The sequence below is a fragment of the Epinephelus lanceolatus genome, chromosome 4 (genome assembly GCF_041903045.1).
Source record: "Epinephelus lanceolatus isolate andai-2023 chromosome 4, ASM4190304v1, whole genome shotgun sequence".
NCBI classification, from domain to species: Eukaryota; Metazoa; Chordata; class Actinopteri; order Perciformes; family Serranidae; genus Epinephelus; species Epinephelus lanceolatus.
Genome location: NC_135737.1, coordinates 48,452,379 through 48,467,998, shown reverse-complemented (window position 1 = coordinate 48,467,998; position 15,620 = coordinate 48,452,379). Strand labels below are relative to the sequence as shown.

Genomic DNA, 15,620 nt, shown 5'->3' with positions numbered 1-15,620 from the left:
CTTTACAGTCATTACCACCTGCTATGTATTAATCATAAAGCCTACAGTGCTGTCACTCTGAGGGATCAGGACTCTACTGAACGATCTGAATTCTGCTGCCTTATAGACAATATTCATTTTAATTGTGTTCATGTCCTGAAGTATTTTTCCTTCCTTGTCTGTTTCACTGCTGTTAAACAGTTTGAACAACCACATTTCCTTCCTGTGTCATCATCGTATGTCCAGATTATCTTCAGTGTGAATTAACCAGGTGAATCCTGGAGGTCCTGATCCAGAACTTTCCAGGTTAGATCTGATTGTGTTTTTGTTTCCATGAATCAAATAATGTGAATACGGCCTCAGGCGTTAAAACACTGACTCCTCCCCCTCCTACAGGTTGAGCCCCGTTTGTGTCCATCCTGACCCCAAACACCAAACTGACTCCTGTCTCCTGATCCGCCTCCTGTTCAGTCTGTGGACTCCTAAAGGACTACAGTACCCATGAGCCTCAGCGCTCACAGAGCAGAGTCCACAGCTTCAACATGTTCAAAGACTGTCTGACAAACATTCAGACTGGAAGACTGTCACCTGCAGAGGGAGCCCAGTAACAACAGATAGTGGATCCTGAAACCTCAGACCTCCAGTGGCCCCAGAAGCCTCAACCTTTGGTGGCCCCTAAAGCCACAGACCTCCAGTGGCCTCAGCCTTTTGGCAGCCCCTGAGGCCAAAGACCTCCACTGGGCCCTGGAGTCTCAGACCTACAATGACCTAACAACTCTGGAGGCTTCCACTGGGCCCTGGAGTCTAAGACTTTAAGAGGCCTGAGACCTTTGGCAGCCCCTGAAGCCTCAGACCTCTGGTTGCCCCTGAAGCCTAAAACTATTGATGGCCTCAGACCTCCAGTGACCTAAAAACTCTGGAGGCCTGAAGCTGCTGTGTTAGGAGCTCCGATTGTTTCGTCCATGTTCAACTCGTTGTGGACGTTCTTTAATGAAACAACCTGACCAACACACAGAAGACCTGGACCAGGTCTGCACCCAGATGGTCTCTGGGTCTGGGGAGAGTCAACAGGGACCGGTCACAGGTGTGAAAGGTGTTAACGCATGTTGCCCCTGTGTAAGTTGATTTTACAGCCACAATCTGGTTGTATGAGTCAGTCTGGATTTTTGGTAAATGAACTGAATCTATGGAAAGTTCGTTTGTCCTCCGGAGACGTGATGAGAGTTCAGATTTCAGGCTGCAGCTGATTTTCATTCAGTTTTTGGTGATTTGCTGGTGAACAGATCAAAAGAAACAACATTTGGAGGAAATGTTTCAGAGTTTATGACCTTTTTCCTCAACAGAGTTTCACTGTTGTCGTGTAAAAACATTCATACTTTTCATCAAACCGTTCATGACTTTGCATATATGAACCACGTTCTGTCTGTCTTTGTGCCGAGTCAGCAGACGACTCCTCTCTAGTGCTTCTTGTTGATTCGTCGTGATCTCCTCAGGCCGCGCCTCCTGCGGTTCTGATTGGACATCCAGGACCGCAGGAAGTACTTGTCGGGGCTCCTGCGGCGGTTGGCGGTCTGGTTCTCCAGGTCAAACTGTCTCTGCAGCTTCAGGGCGAGCGCTCGGTCCTGACGCTCCTGCTGGATCTGATGGATGTACCGCTCGTCGAAGGCCTCCTGGCTGACCGACCGGCTCCTTTTCAGGTCTGAGTCCCGCTCTGAGTCCAGGTGTTTGGTCTTCTGTTCCCGCTTCTTGCCCCTCCTTGAGGTAGACTGGTTGTGGAGGCTACTGTCGGACTCCTTCCTCGGACTCTGAGAGTCCTTTGGCACTAATTTACACGACTGGAACCCAGAGTTCTTAGTGTACGGTGAGAACGACTGTTTCCGACTAAAAAGCGCTCCTCCTCCACTGCAGGATTCAGGAGCACCGACTGCCGGCTCAAAGTCCGAACTTCCTCTGAATGTCGCCTCACTGCTGTAGCGGATTGCAGGGACCCGTATCTTTACGGACTGTTTCTGGAAGGTGTCCATGTCTACGGCCGGGGGGTCGAACAGCAGCCTCCTCTTGTTGACAGACGTCACTCCGTCTCCATCCTGTCCCGCCAGCGACTGATGGGTTTTTGCATCCTCACCCCCGCCGTTCTTGTTGTGGAGCTCGCTGACAGGGCTCGTCAGCGTCGCCTTGGAGTTCACTTTGAGGCTCTGCCGGTCCAGTTCAATCTGCCTCCACTTCTGCAAGACAGCGGGACTGGCCTCATAGCTGGTGGCCTTCTGCAAGCCGCGGGTCAGGTTCCTTGGCGTGGACTTCACAATGGTGGGTTCCACCAGACGGCCATCAGGCAGGCGTTTGGGCGGCGTGCACGGCGAGCAGACAATGGGTTTGAAGTGGTTGAGCTCCTCGGAGATGCTGTCATTGCTCTCTGGGCTGATGGAACGCTCGGGTCTGGGCGGAGGGAGGCCCAGTGGAGTTGATGATGATGAGACGACAGCTCGCCAGGTGAGCTTTCGGTCAGGAGCGGTGATGGGAGCGGAGACCGAGCGACTGTTCTCCGAGGAGAGGAGGATTCCTGCTGTGTAACTGTGACTGATGCCGACCTGACAGACCCGAACAGACAAACCGAAGTAAACAAACAAATGTAGTCATTGACAGACCAAAGTGTGTGTTAGCAGACAGAAGGTGCTGCACATATGCATTAATACGGTTAAGCACCACAGGCTGCCTAACATACTCTGTCCATGAGGGCTGGCTGCGCGATGACCTTCAGCTTCCCTCCTCGGTCCTCCACCGGGTCGGTGCAGCTCTGACTCCTCCGAGAACCACTGAAGAAGAACACACAGGTGAGATGGTGGAGTAATAACACAGCCAGAGAGCATGAAAGCAGCGACTCCAGACCATGGTGCTTGTATAACTGCCGCTGCAAGATGGATCTGCGTTAGCATAGCACTGCCACCATTTTGGACTGAAATCACCAACGGGTCACCATTAAAATTAAAATGATCCCAAACTGACAAACACACATTAAACGCACAAATCAGCTTCACTATAACTCACAGCATTCACAAACACTTGTCTTTATCTGGACACATTTTCCCCACAAATACAACATGCTAACGTTATTAGCACAAGTCTATGGCATTTTACATTGTATAAATTAGCCTAGCAGCTAGCGAGCTCTTCCTCTACTCACATGAAGCCAGGAGCAACAGCAACATTTAACAAAGATAACGTTACAAAATTTGGCTCCATTACAGCTCACAAGGTTCACTGACAAAACAACCGTCTTATACTAAACACGTTTTCCAAACAAATACAACATGCTAACGTTATTAGCACAAGCCTATGGCATTTTACATTGTATAAATTAGCCTAGCGTCTAGCGATCTTTTCCTCTTCTCATATAAAACCAGGGACAACAGCAACATTTAACAAAGGTAACTTTATAAAACTCAGCTCCATTACAGTTAGGGCTAACCCCCTAACCCTACACAGGGTTCACTGATAAAACAACTGTCTTATACTAAACACGTTTTCCAAACAAATACAACATGCTAACGTTATTAGCACAAGTCTATGGCATTTTACATTGTATAAATTAACCTAGCAGCTAGCAGAGATTTCCTCTAATCATATGAAGCCAGGATAAATCACACACACAGGACTTAAAATGCTATTTTGTGGACAGACAAACAAACAGGTCAACGTGTAGTTACATTTCTGGAGATGTGCACGTCAGGCTTCGGCGTAGGGTACGACGTCTTTTTGACTTTTCAGCTTTGAACAAAACAAGGCCTGTGGTCTGTTGTGCATCTACTTTGGAGTGTGGTGTGGCAACCTAACGGACAAAACTTCTTCCACTCCCAAGCTGCAGCTTTCTGACCTCATGTTGGTGACATTCTTAGGTAAACAAACACATACGTAAACACAACGGGCAATATCGAGGTCAGCAAAATGATTGAGGTCACATCCGTATACTGTACGATAAGTGGGTAATTATCCTGACAGGTCTGATAATACAGTCATGGCCTTTCGGTCCAAAATGGTGGGGGCACAGCGCCGATGTTGTGATGGAACAAACAATCAGCTTTCAGTTTCTATCGGTGTAATGCAGGATTGATACTTCTGCATCGAACTGACACTGTAGCCTGACGTGCACCTCCAAGAAATGTAACTACACCTCGCGGCGACGCAGACCTCTGTCGATTTTTGTGAGCTGAAACCATTTCCCTCAGTGGAAACGAAGATTTTATTTACTTTAATTTCGGACTTCATATGAACAGAGGAAAACTCCACTAGTCACTAGGCTAATTTATACAATGTAATGCCATAGGCTTGTGCTAATAACATTAGCATGTTGTATTTGTTTGGAAAACGTGTTTAGTATGAGACAGTTGTTTTGTCAGTGAATCTTGTGAGTATGTGCCGTTACCTTTGTTAAATGTTGCTGTTGTCCCTGGTTTTAGATGAGTAACGGGAAAGTCCGCTAGGGGCTAGGCTTATCTATACAATGTAAAATGCCATATGTGCTAATAACGTTAGCATGTTGTATTTGTGGGGAATATGTGTCCAGATAAAGTTATAGTGAAGCTGATATGTGTTTGAAACTGTCTCTATTAAGCCATGTTTACTGTGTGTTTAATGTGTGTTTACTGTGTGTTTTGAATCAACTAACAGCACTTCACAGAAACCCTGACACCGACTAGTGTTCTGTAGGCGTGACTGCAGAGTGTTTCGTGAGTATAAATCCCACTTAAGGTGTTTGAGGCAGCTGAGTCGTGCTCACCCTGTGAAGGCTACCGAGTTTTTGGTTTTCCTGACGAAGGCCGAGATGTTTCTGATCCTCCTGCTGATCGGCTCCTCGTTCTCTGAGTCTGACAGAACTCCCTGCAGAAAAACAAAAAGAAAACATCCAGACTGAGTCTGTTAGTAACCGTCTGTACTTCTTTAAAAAGGTGACATCATTATAACTCTGAGATGTCTGAGCTGCTGAACGTCTCGATGCATCTTCAGGTTCAATAAAAGTGCTGCTTTGACTCACAGGCTCTTCATCGTCCTTACAGTTCCTCCTCTTCACCTCCTCTCTGTCCTCAGACAACAGCAGCTGAAACACAAACCACTGTCAGTCTGAGGCTACACGTGCTACGTTCACTGACAGCAGGAAATCGGACTCACCTTGTGTTTCCCTGTTGGTCCTGATGGAGCGTCACATTTTGGGATGAGAGCAGGAGAGACGAAGAACTCTGAAGAGACAAAACAAAACAACGCCATCACAGTTCAAGCTACAGAAAACAACTTACAGCTAATAATTAAAGTACAACTTTAAATTAGACGCTGAGGTCAAAATCCTCGATCACAGAAGATTTAATTACACGTGGTAACACTGATTTATGTCACGTTATAACACGTGTTCTGGGAAAATCGACCAGGACAGACAGACGCTAAAATAGGCTCACAGTAATGAACAGGCTTCTACATTTTAAGGTACGTTATGTTTACGACTTTTTTTTAATGCTAGTCAGAACAAAATATTTACAATCACCAAAACTGAAGAAAAATTAGGACAATTTGTCCGAAACATTACAGGAAGCACCAGTCCCTCGGCTTTCTATGTAACTTTAGAATATGTACATAACATGACAACACCCAACTACATTTCTTTTCTTAAACCTATCCTACTTTAGGATATATACGTAACCATGTGTCTTTTTCTAAACCTAAACTACGTATCTTTCTGTATGTAACCTGATGACGCGCCCAACCATGCTTCTTAGACTAAACCTAACCAACGTAACTTTACATTAAGAACATAACTTAACGTTAAGTATGTAACACGATGACGCCCAACTATGTTTCTTTTCCTCAACCTCACCTACATAACTTTGTGTATGTAACTTTAGATTAAGAGTCTTTGACCTTACACGGAGTACATAACTTTGGGATGTGTACGTAACATGACATCGCCCAACCATACATTATGTACACAACTTTAAGTTAGATAAATAACCTTACATTAAGTACGTAACTTTAGGACATGTATCTCACATGACGATGTTTCTTTTTCTAAACCTAATCTATGTAACTTTAACTTTTCTTTTTGGAAACCTAACTTTACTTTTCTAAATCTACGTGACTTTGCGTTAAGAACGTAACATAACAAAACCCTTAAATGTGTGCTAATTTGTCAGGTAGCATACGACCCACTGTAAGAGGATACATCGACCTGTTTCGGCCATGCTGTGAGATCTCGGATAAACAGCCAATTTTAGGTGAAATTTACACTTTTCGATGTCGTACAGGGTGAAGGTTAGCTAGCTAGCAAACAGTGGATCTTCTGCTCTGAGCATCCCGGCCGAAAACTAAATATGAGTATTGTTGATTTCACTATTCTGACCTGTAGCAACTAGGGATGGACAACACAAGCAAAAACACTATTCCAAAATCGTGGCAAGTATTCAACAATTTTTCGAATAATAGGAGCTGAATTGCATGTCAAATAAAGGGGGGGGGGGGGGGGGGGGGGGGGATAAGACAGTGAATGGTAAAAGTCGCATTAAAAAATCGATTTTTCAAAAATAAAACGACTATTCGAAAATCGAAAATCGTGACCCATCACTAGTAGCAACGTAATGCAACAGGGTGCTCAGTAAATTATTTATGAAAATAAATGTTGCCAATATTTAGTGATTTCACATTTTTAAAACTTCTGAAAGTTCAATTTAAGACATTTCAACACAAACAAGCCTTATTGTTAAATGACTGAATTTAATGCCTTTTAAGAGTTTGAAGGATTTGTGGGAACCCTGATTATTGATAGGTAAAAATGGTTTATCATTAACAGCATGTTTAAATACAATATTAGAAAATAACTACTACTCATAACAAAGATTCAAAGGAACAAAGCTGTCTGATTTGATTTAAGAAAACACGAAGATAAAATGATTAAAATCAAACACTGCTGAGACGATGAAATCAACTCAAACCCACCTGCAGACACTCGGATAAAGACCTGATGAAGTGCTGTGGTTCATCAGCTCCTCCTACAGCTGTACAAGTCTGGACAAGTCCTCCAACACCAACCCTCTTTACAGACCTGACCCCAAACTGTACAGCTACACTTTAAACTGCAGCTTTTATTCATCTAAATGAACCAGGTTAAAGAACAATGTCCACTGGGCTCTGATTTAACTGCTGCTCTCATCGCCACAGTCTGACTCAGCTGACTGGAGGTCAGTGAATAAGAAGAAGAATAAAACAGATTTTAATTCAGAGCGTTTGGTAAATAATGTGAATATGTAACTAACATTTCTCCTGTCAGACCTGAATAAAGTCTCCAGGCCTCCTGCTGCTGCTCACACTAAACTTGGACTAAAGTTACACTGAACACCGTCAAACTGTTTTTCTGGCGGTCGGTTTGTGAAACAAACACCGAGCGGCGGTGCTCACACGGCGGCCACTAAGCTGCACCTCCCCCGGTAAACACACCGACCTCTCCGGCTGTCGCAGTCCCTCCTGCCCGGCCTGCTGCTGCTCCTCTCGGGGTCACTCCTCCTCCGGAACCGCTCTCCGCTGCCGGAGTGTCTCTGGGCTCGGCACGGCGGACAGGCCGGGTGTCCGCAGGGCGGGCTGCCGCCGGGCTGCCCCTCCGCGCGCGCCGAGCACTTCTTCGCCTCGTTCTCCGGAGGGCTGGACCCGGACCCAGACCCGGACCGGTACTTGCCGGCGGCGGCGGCGGCGCTAGCCGGTCTGCCAGGCCGTTCGGCGGACCCTGCGGTCGCCATCTTCCCTGGTGAGTCTTCTCTCTCCGGTCCGCTCTCAAAACAAACCCCGCCCTGCCGCCGCCGAAACAGCGCGAGCGAGCGCAGATTGGACGCGCGTGCAGCCCGCCAACCGCGGAGCTGGAACACGGCGCGAGCCCTTCAAAATAAATCGCGTTTATATATTTATTATATAATGACCGCAACGCGCCTAACTATGAAATATATATTGAATATAAGTTAATATACTATTTAAATAGCAAATATATCTTAGAGCTGACATATAAAACAAATGTTATCAAAATGTAAAGCTTAATGTCAGACAAGTTCTTTGTACAATAGAATATATATATGTATACACACACACACACACACACATATTTATATATATATATATATATATATATATATATATATATATAAATATGTATATACAATGTGTTGTAAAATAGATGTTTTCTTTGGTGCACATTCTAACCCTGGCAGCCAAATTGACTTGGCCCAACATCGGCCTGAACTCAGCACAAGACAAAGTTGGCTGCATCCGGTTGCCCTCTATGACTTGAGAGACTCGGGATGCCGTCCCAGAATCGGGCCAAAAAAACTGTTGCAGCAAAATAACTTGGCCCAATTCTGGCTAGCGATACGGGCACCATGGGCCCTTATCAAAATGACCAGGCCCACTATTGGTCCAAACTCTGCATGTCAAAAGAGGTTAGCCGGCTGCATGCAGCTGAGACTCAAGACAAAGGACCCCCCAGAATTGGGCCAAATTAACTGGCCTGATCCCGACTGCCGGCACTGCCATCACTGGGCCCTTATCAACAATGACTTGGCCCTCCATCGTCCCAAACTTGGCATGCCAAAAGGAACAAGTCAGTTGCATCCGGCTGCCCAACTCTGCTGAGACTTGAAATAAATGACCCCGTAGAATCGGGCTGAATACCTGGTGACTGCCGACACTGCCATCACTGGGCCCTTATCAACAATGACACGGCCCAGCTTCGGTCCAATCTCAGCATGCCTGAAGAAAGAAGTTGGGCCACATCCGGTTGCCAGACTCCACTGCATTACATCAGCATTTAATAGACTATTCCCCCAGATGTCATAGAAACTTATTTCAAAATAAATCGTAAGGTTTATCCACCTGTAGAATTTCTTCAGAAAAAACTCAGACTGAAGTGAACATGTTTATTTTATAGCTACTGTGACAGACAGGTACTTCTCTTATTTTATGATAAGTCGTCTAGTTCTGATATGATTAATGTGATTATTCTTATGGATACATATCTGGTATGAAATGGAGAAACAGTCAGGCCTCCTTATATTGGTTCATAAATTATTTCAAATCATTTTTCTTGTCAAAGATTTGTGGGGATGTTTCTTGTCTCTTGGTGTGTTGATTTATTTTTGAAGTCTTTACTCCTCTGTGCTTTTTTTCCTAATCTATGACAAGTAATTAAGAAATGACTGTTTAATTATATATTTTATTTTGTCTTTAATATAAATACTCCATATTCAGTAGTGGAGGAAGGTATTCTCTTTCTTTGCTAAAGTAAAAGTACTAATGCCACACTGTGAAAACACTCACTATGTATTCTATGTATTTATTTAATGTATTAGAAAAATCTAAAGCAAACAAACAAACAAACAAACAAAACAAAACAAATAAACAAACAAAACCCTCAAAGCTATTATGAAGAAAAATAGAAAATGGCTTAAATGTTTTTCAATTCATTGTGGTAATTTTCTGCCAATTTGTTAATATATTTACCAACTCATTTTTTTAACTGTACTTGTATAAACTGTTGGGTAGTTTAATTTAATTTCATTTAATTTCATTTAATCTAACCTTATTTTAACTTAATTTAATATAGTCTATAACAAAATGTCATATTTCATAAACTCTTCTTGTGTTCTTTGTATTCAAAAATCTTAATTCCCAAATTAACTAAAGCTGTCAGGTATAATTAAAAGTACATATTTTCCCTCTAAGATACAGTGGAGCAAAAGTAATTGTCATGAAAATAAATGACTCATACAAGTACCATAAATTTGTACATAAGTATACTTATAAAATAATATTACGAAATACGATGTACTTTGTAATATTCCACCACTGCTCTTATTTTATTTCTTTCCTTCATCTATTTTAAAAATGTTTATATTGTTGTATTTTGTATTGACTGCTTGTATGTTCTGTGTGTTCACTAAAAAAAATATATTTTTTAACCTGAGCTAATAACTACACATTCCTAATAAACAAAATGAACTTGTTTTATTGTGAAAGGTTCCACTTTCCGGCGGGCAGGTGGCAGCAGAGTGCTGCATAAACCGGAAGCAGATTACACCGTCGAGGAAGAAGGCGGAATAATAACAACTATGGCGGCTCGTGAGGAGAGGAGCCGGCAGAGGAGGATTTCTGAGAGCTGACCGGTGACGTTAGAGAAGTCATACAGGTAAACACACCTGAGATCAAACTAATTCAATGTGAGGAAACTGACGTGATTAAAACCGGAAACGGTCAGAGAGTCTGAAGCTGAGTTTGAGTTGACTGTCAGTCAGTGAGGTCACACTGTCCTCACTATAAAGTCATTACATTTAACGAGAGACATGTTTGAGGGATTTAAGGGGGATCGTTCATTGATGAATTTATTAATTATAATTTACAGTATTAAAATATTTTTAATGGATTATTAACGGAGTTTTTAAGGGGTAAAATTCCCTTAAATTTGACCAAATAACATGAAAACTCATTAAGTGGAAATTCATGGATGGATTTAATGTTTTTTTAACTGTCAAATGTGCAAATAATTAACATACCTTCATATATTATTATATAAATATTATATATTTATCAAAAAATTGTAATTGTATGATGAATATCTGAATTTGTGCCCAGCTGATAAAATTAAAGTCTTTAAAGGCACAAATTAAAGGGTTATTTGGATTTTATGAAGTTACTTTTAAAACTAAACAAAAACTAAACCCCTTACAGAGATAAACCATTAAACAATAATATAAGCTTGAATTTAAAGCCATTTTAAGGTACAAATTACGGGGTGTCTGTGACGTTGTTTTGTAAAGTTTAAAGGGCCAGTGTGTAATATTTGGCATGGTTTATTGTCAATCTGAATCTGAATCTGAATATTCTACCCATTAATATGTTTATACAAGTGTATAATCGCTATAAAATAAAATTTGTTTGGTTTTCGTAGCCTTATAATTATGCTTTATATATATATATATATATATATATATATATGTAGCAAGGGCCTTGCTTTAGAGAGGTCGCCATCTTGCGCCGCCATGTATGTACGGCAGACCGAGTGGACAATCCAGCCAGCCAGAGAACGCGTTTCATGTGTATAAATGAACCAATGAAGACAGCGGAAGGAAGGAAGAAGGAGGAGGAAACAGCAGAGAGTGTTAGTAGTTCGTCGATAGAGAGTAGTGAAAAGTTTTTTTAGTTATAAAGTTTGCGAATGGACCACACTTACCATGCAACAGGAGAGAATGAACGAGTATGTGTGTATGAAGTGTGTCTGTTACGCTAGAAGAGTCAGAGTTTGGGACGGAGTCTTTTACACCCTGGAGTTTTTGGAGTGCTCAAATAAACGGGCCTTTTTCCCGAACGCTCCTCTGGTCTCCTGCTCGTGAGGGATTCATTACAATATTGTAACATGGTTTAGATTTCTAAATAAATATTCACCTCGTCGCTAGATAGACCTACTCCTGAAAAACTTGTGCGCAAGGCTTTTTGTCCCTACGAGGCCACCGTCATTTACCTGACGGGAGGGGTGAGTGAGTGAGCCCTGCAATCTAGAATTTGACCACTGATGTCACTGTTTTCAACCCATTTTACACACTGGCCCTTTAAGAACATTTTAGCCTCTTAAATTTTACAAGCCCCTTTAATCCCTGTGGGCCCCAAATCTGGGTAAACCTGTTCGGTCTCCTGGTCTGGTTCCAGACCTGGTCTCCTGGGTCTGATACCAGCCCTGGTCTTCTGGTCTGGGTTAAGTCCTTGACTCCTGTTCTGGTTACAGTCCTAGTCTCCTGTTGCAGTTCCAGTCCTGGTTTCCTTTTCTGATTCCAGTTCCAGTCTCCTGTTGTGGTTCCAGGCCTGGTCTCCTGGTCTCAGTCTGATTTCAGAACAGGTCTCCTGGTTTGGTTTCAGTCCTGGTCTCCTGGTCTGGTTTCAGTCCTAGTCTCCTATTCTGGTCCCAGACCTGATTTGGTTCCGGTCCCAGTCTTCTGTTCAAGTTGCAGTCCTGGTTTGTTCAGGTTGAAGTCCCGGTCTTGTGGTCTGGTTCCAGCCTCTTTTTTTCTGGTCTGGTTCCAGTCCTGGTCTCCTGTTGTTTGTTTCAGTCCTGGTATCTGTTATGGTTTCAGCTCTGGTTTCTTGGTCTGATTCCAGCCCTGTTTTCCTGGCCTTGTTCCAGTCCTGGATGCAGGGCAGCAGCAGGCCGGTGGTGGAGGTGGTCCGTCTGGGCCTTGTCTCCTACCAGGAGGCTCTGCGGCTCCAGCAGGTCTATGTCAACCGGCACCGGTTAGGTACAGCTCACGCTCTGCTGCTGTGTCAGCACCCGCCAGTCTACACCACCGGGATTCGCCACAAACCTTACCCCGCCCCCTTGCTGGACCGCCTCCACCTGCTGGGGGCTGACGTCCACCGCACCAACCGAGGAGGACTCATCACGTTCCACGGGCCGGGACAGCTGGTGTGCTATCCAGTCCTCCACCTGGCCAGCTTCAAGAAGGTCTGATCTGGTCTGTTGTTGGGTTTCATGTAGTTTTCATGTGACATGTATTAACATGTGATCTGTCCTCTCAGAGCATCCGCTGGTACGTCTGCGAACTGGAGAAGACCATCATCTCCGTCTGCAGCAGGTTTGGTATCAAAGCTTCGACATCCCCTCACACTGGAGTTTGGGTCAGAGACAGCAAGATCTGTGCCATCGGTAAGTAAACGCAATGTTACCCCTCTCGGTCGTCAGGCCTCACACAGGAACTGGTCCTTTTCCTGAATATCTCTGACTGCATTCTGTTATGACTGTTTATTGAAAGTCAGGCTGTAAACCGTCGACAAATTATGGGATATTTGCCAATATTGTTTATTACGGAACGTAGACCCCTGAATTAAATCAAAATTGTATCGTGGCAGACTGTTTCGTCATGAGTCGTTATGAGTTCATAACCACATTTGAAGATGTCACCTTTCCTGGTTCCAGTCCGTTTCTCCTAGTCTGAGTCCAGCCTTGGTCTCCTTGTCTGGTTGCACACCCGGTCTCCTGTTCTGGTTCAAGTCCCTCTCTCTAGTTCTGGTTTCAGTCCTGCTCTCCTGGTGTGGTTCCAGTCTCGGTCTCCTGTCCTAGTTCAAGTCCTGTTTTCTTGGTCTGGTTCCAGTCTTGGTCTCCTGTTCTGGTTCCATATCCAGTCTCCTGGTCTGGTTCTAGTCCAGGTCTCCTGTTCTAGTTCAAGACCTGGTATGGTTCCAGTCCTGGTCTCCTATTCTGGTTTAAGTCTTGTTCTCCTGATCTGTTTACAGACCTGATCTCTTGTTCTGGTGCCAGTCTTTTTCTCCTGGTCTGGTTCCAGTCTTGGTGTCCTGTCTTGGTTTAGACCCAGTCTTCTGCTATGGTTTCAGTCCTGGTCTCCTGTTCTGGTTCCAGACCCAGAACCTGAGTTTGATTGAACAGGGCAGGTGTGAAGGCACCCTGAAACAACGGCTGATCCGACAGACATCTGTCCAGATTCTGACATTCGTCAGGAGCGACCAGTTCAGGGTCAAAACCTAGTTTAATGTGTCCGTCTTAAATCTACCTGTTGGCTCCACCTGTGGCTTCATTCACTGGTAAAAAGAAGACATTTAGGGGGCGGAGCTTCAGGTCCTGCAGTCAAAAGACAAAAACAGAACAAGTTCGTCAGCAAAAAACAAGAAGATACAACTGCAGCAATCAGCTCTGTGTAGTTTAACTTCCTTCAGTCCGGACACATCTGGATGATTAAATCAGATCCGGATGTGTCCGTCACACTCTCTGCATCAGCGATCTCTCGTATGACCGTTGTTGTCTCTTTGTGTCTCTGTAGGAATCCACTGTGGTCGATACATCACGTCTCACGGCTTGGCCCTGAACTGTAACACCGACATGTCGTGGTTCGAACACATCGTGCCGTGCGGTATCGAAGGTAAAGGAGTGACGTCGCTGAGCGCCGAGCTGCAGAGAGACGTCAGCGTGGAGGAAACCATTCCTCACCTGCTGGATGCCTTCAGGGACCAGTTCAACTGTCGGCTGATGGACGCACAAACACCTGAGACTGAGCAGGACAGCGGAACGTTGTCAGCGTAGAAACTAAAACATCACAGACGCTCTGTTTAAACATGTCTGACATCAGTTTGATCTCCACGTGTCCAGAACAGACAGACATCCTGGATCTCATGTACATGTTGGATCACACAGTTAGATAAGAATTAAACTTTAAACTTTACAGAAACTTATTTAAAAAAAATGATTTATTTAATTAAGTTTATCCCATTTATTTGTCAGAGACAATGAACAAAACATTCATCTGACACAAGCAGACTAACAGGGACCTCGTTATATATGATTATCTCCTTAAATGTCCATTTACAGTGATGACATCATCATGAGTGGGTGAATTAAAGCAGGATTTATACTTGTGCGTCAGCTCAATGCAAACCCTACGCACGTGAGCATTTATACTTGTGCGGTGGTGTGTCTGTGTCACTCTGCAGTTACACCTCCGGAACACTAGTTGGCAACAGGGTTTATGTGAATTACTGGAAAGTTTAGTTGATTCAACACACACATTAACGCACAGTTAACATGTTAAACACACATTAAACACGTTAAACGCACATTAAACACAGTTAACACACATTAAACATGTTAAACGTACATTAAACACACATTAAACACAAACGTGTTAAACGCACATTAAACATGGCTTAACAGAGACAGTGTCAAACACAAATCAGCTTCACTATAACTCGCAGCATTCACAAACACTTGTCTTTATCTGGACACATTTTTCCCACAAATACAACATGCTAACGTTATTAGCACAAGCCTATGGCATTTTACATTGTATAAATTAGCCTAGCAGCTAGCGAGCTCTTCCTCTACTCACATGAAGCCAGGAGCAACAGCAACATTTAACAAAGGTAACATTACAAACTTCAGCTCCATTACAACTCACAAGGTTCACTGACAAAACAACCGTCTTATACTAAACACGTTTTCCAAACAAATACAACATGCTAACGTCATTAGCACAAGCCTATGGCATTTTACATTGTATAAATTAGCCTAGCAGCTAGCGGAGGTTTCCTCTGCTCATATGAAGCCAGGATAAATCACACACAAGACTTAAAATGCTATTTTAGTGGAGGCTTTATTGTCTTCACAATTTATTGTTTCTTATCTGTGAAATTAAAGAAAAGTTTTGTTTCCACTTCCAACACAGACTCTACGCTGTACGGCATCGACGCAGAAGTATAAATCCTGTATTAGAGTCTCTTAAGAGAAAAGTTTGGGAGGGAAGTTTAACGATGTTAAGAAATCAAACTGCTGCTAAACCACACTGCCTTCACATACACAGTGTTTTTATATTTTACATGTCTGTTTGTACATCTGTTCAACAATAAAATCTGATGTGCATGGATTGTCTGTTGTGTATATCTATATAAACACACACACACGTCTATACTTATGCGTAACTTAGACCTGCTGTCCTCGTTCTTGGACGCTTTTTTTGTGGTAGCAAAAGCACAATAATGCATTAAAAACAAGATGGCAGCCAGCTCTGCCACAACAATGTGCCGACTGAACATAAACAGTTTTTTTCTTTATGACTCACTCATGACTATTA

General features: G+C 43.5%; 2 protein-coding genes across 3 annotated transcripts; one reads left to right on the top strand and one right to left on the bottom strand.

Moving 5' to 3' along the window:
* Positions 1-296: 296 nt before the first annotated feature.
* rnf169 (ring finger protein 169) lies at positions 297-7,806 on the bottom strand. The gene is made up of 6 exons (XM_033631418.2): positions 7,457-7,806; positions 5,143-5,210; positions 5,009-5,071; positions 4,754-4,854; positions 2,702-2,792; positions 297-2,567 (listed from the first exon to the last, which is right to left on the bottom strand). The coding sequence occupies exons 1-6, from the start codon at positions 7,746-7,748 to the stop codon at positions 1,437-1,439; spliced, it is 1,746 nt and encodes a 581-aa protein (XP_033487309.1). The 5' UTR covers positions 7,749-7,806; the 3' UTR covers positions 297-1,436.
* Positions 7,046-15,409, top strand: lipt2 (lipoyl(octanoyl) transferase 2). 2 transcript variants are annotated; one of them, XM_033631423.2, is made up of 5 exons: positions 7,046-7,196; positions 10,015-10,183; positions 12,145-12,487; positions 12,562-12,688; positions 13,818-15,409. In XM_033631423.2, the coding sequence occupies exons 3-5, from the start codon at positions 12,176-12,178 to the stop codon at positions 14,075-14,077; spliced, it is 699 nt and encodes a 232-aa protein (XP_033487314.2). In that variant the 5' UTR covers positions 7,046-7,196; positions 10,015-10,183; positions 12,145-12,175; the 3' UTR covers positions 14,078-15,409. The 2 variants fall into 2 exon arrangements, with proteins under 2 accessions (XP_033487314.2, XP_078023544.1); XM_078167418.1 differs by lacking the exon at positions 7,046-7,196 and adding an exon at positions 7,652-7,756.
* Positions 15,410-15,620: the final 211 nt, after the last annotated feature.

Coding starts and splice junctions, on each gene's coding strand:
- lipt2 (XM_033631423.2), top strand. CDS start 12,176: ATGCAGGGCAGCAGCAGGCCGGTGGTGGAGGTGGTCCGTCTGGGCCTT. Junction 12,488..12,561: donor ACCTGGCCAGCTTCAAGAAG/GTCTGATCTGGT, acceptor CTGTCCTCTCAG/AGCATCCGCTGGTACGTCTG. Junction 12,689..13,817: donor CAGCAAGATCTGTGCCATCG/GTAAGTAAACGC, acceptor GTGTCTCTGTAG/GAATCCACTGTGGTCGATAC.
- rnf169 (XM_033631418.2), bottom strand. CDS start 7,748: ATGGCGACCGCAGGGTCCGCCGAACGGCCTGGCAGACCGGCTAGCGCC. Junction 5,211..7,456: donor GGACTGCGACAGCCGGAGAG/GTCGGTGTGTTT, acceptor TTGTCTCTTCAG/AGTTCTTCGTCTCTCCTGCT. Junction 4,855..5,008: donor GTAAGGACGATGAAGAGCCT/GTGAGTCAAAGC, acceptor GTTTTTCTGCAG/GGAGTTCTGTCAGACTCAGA.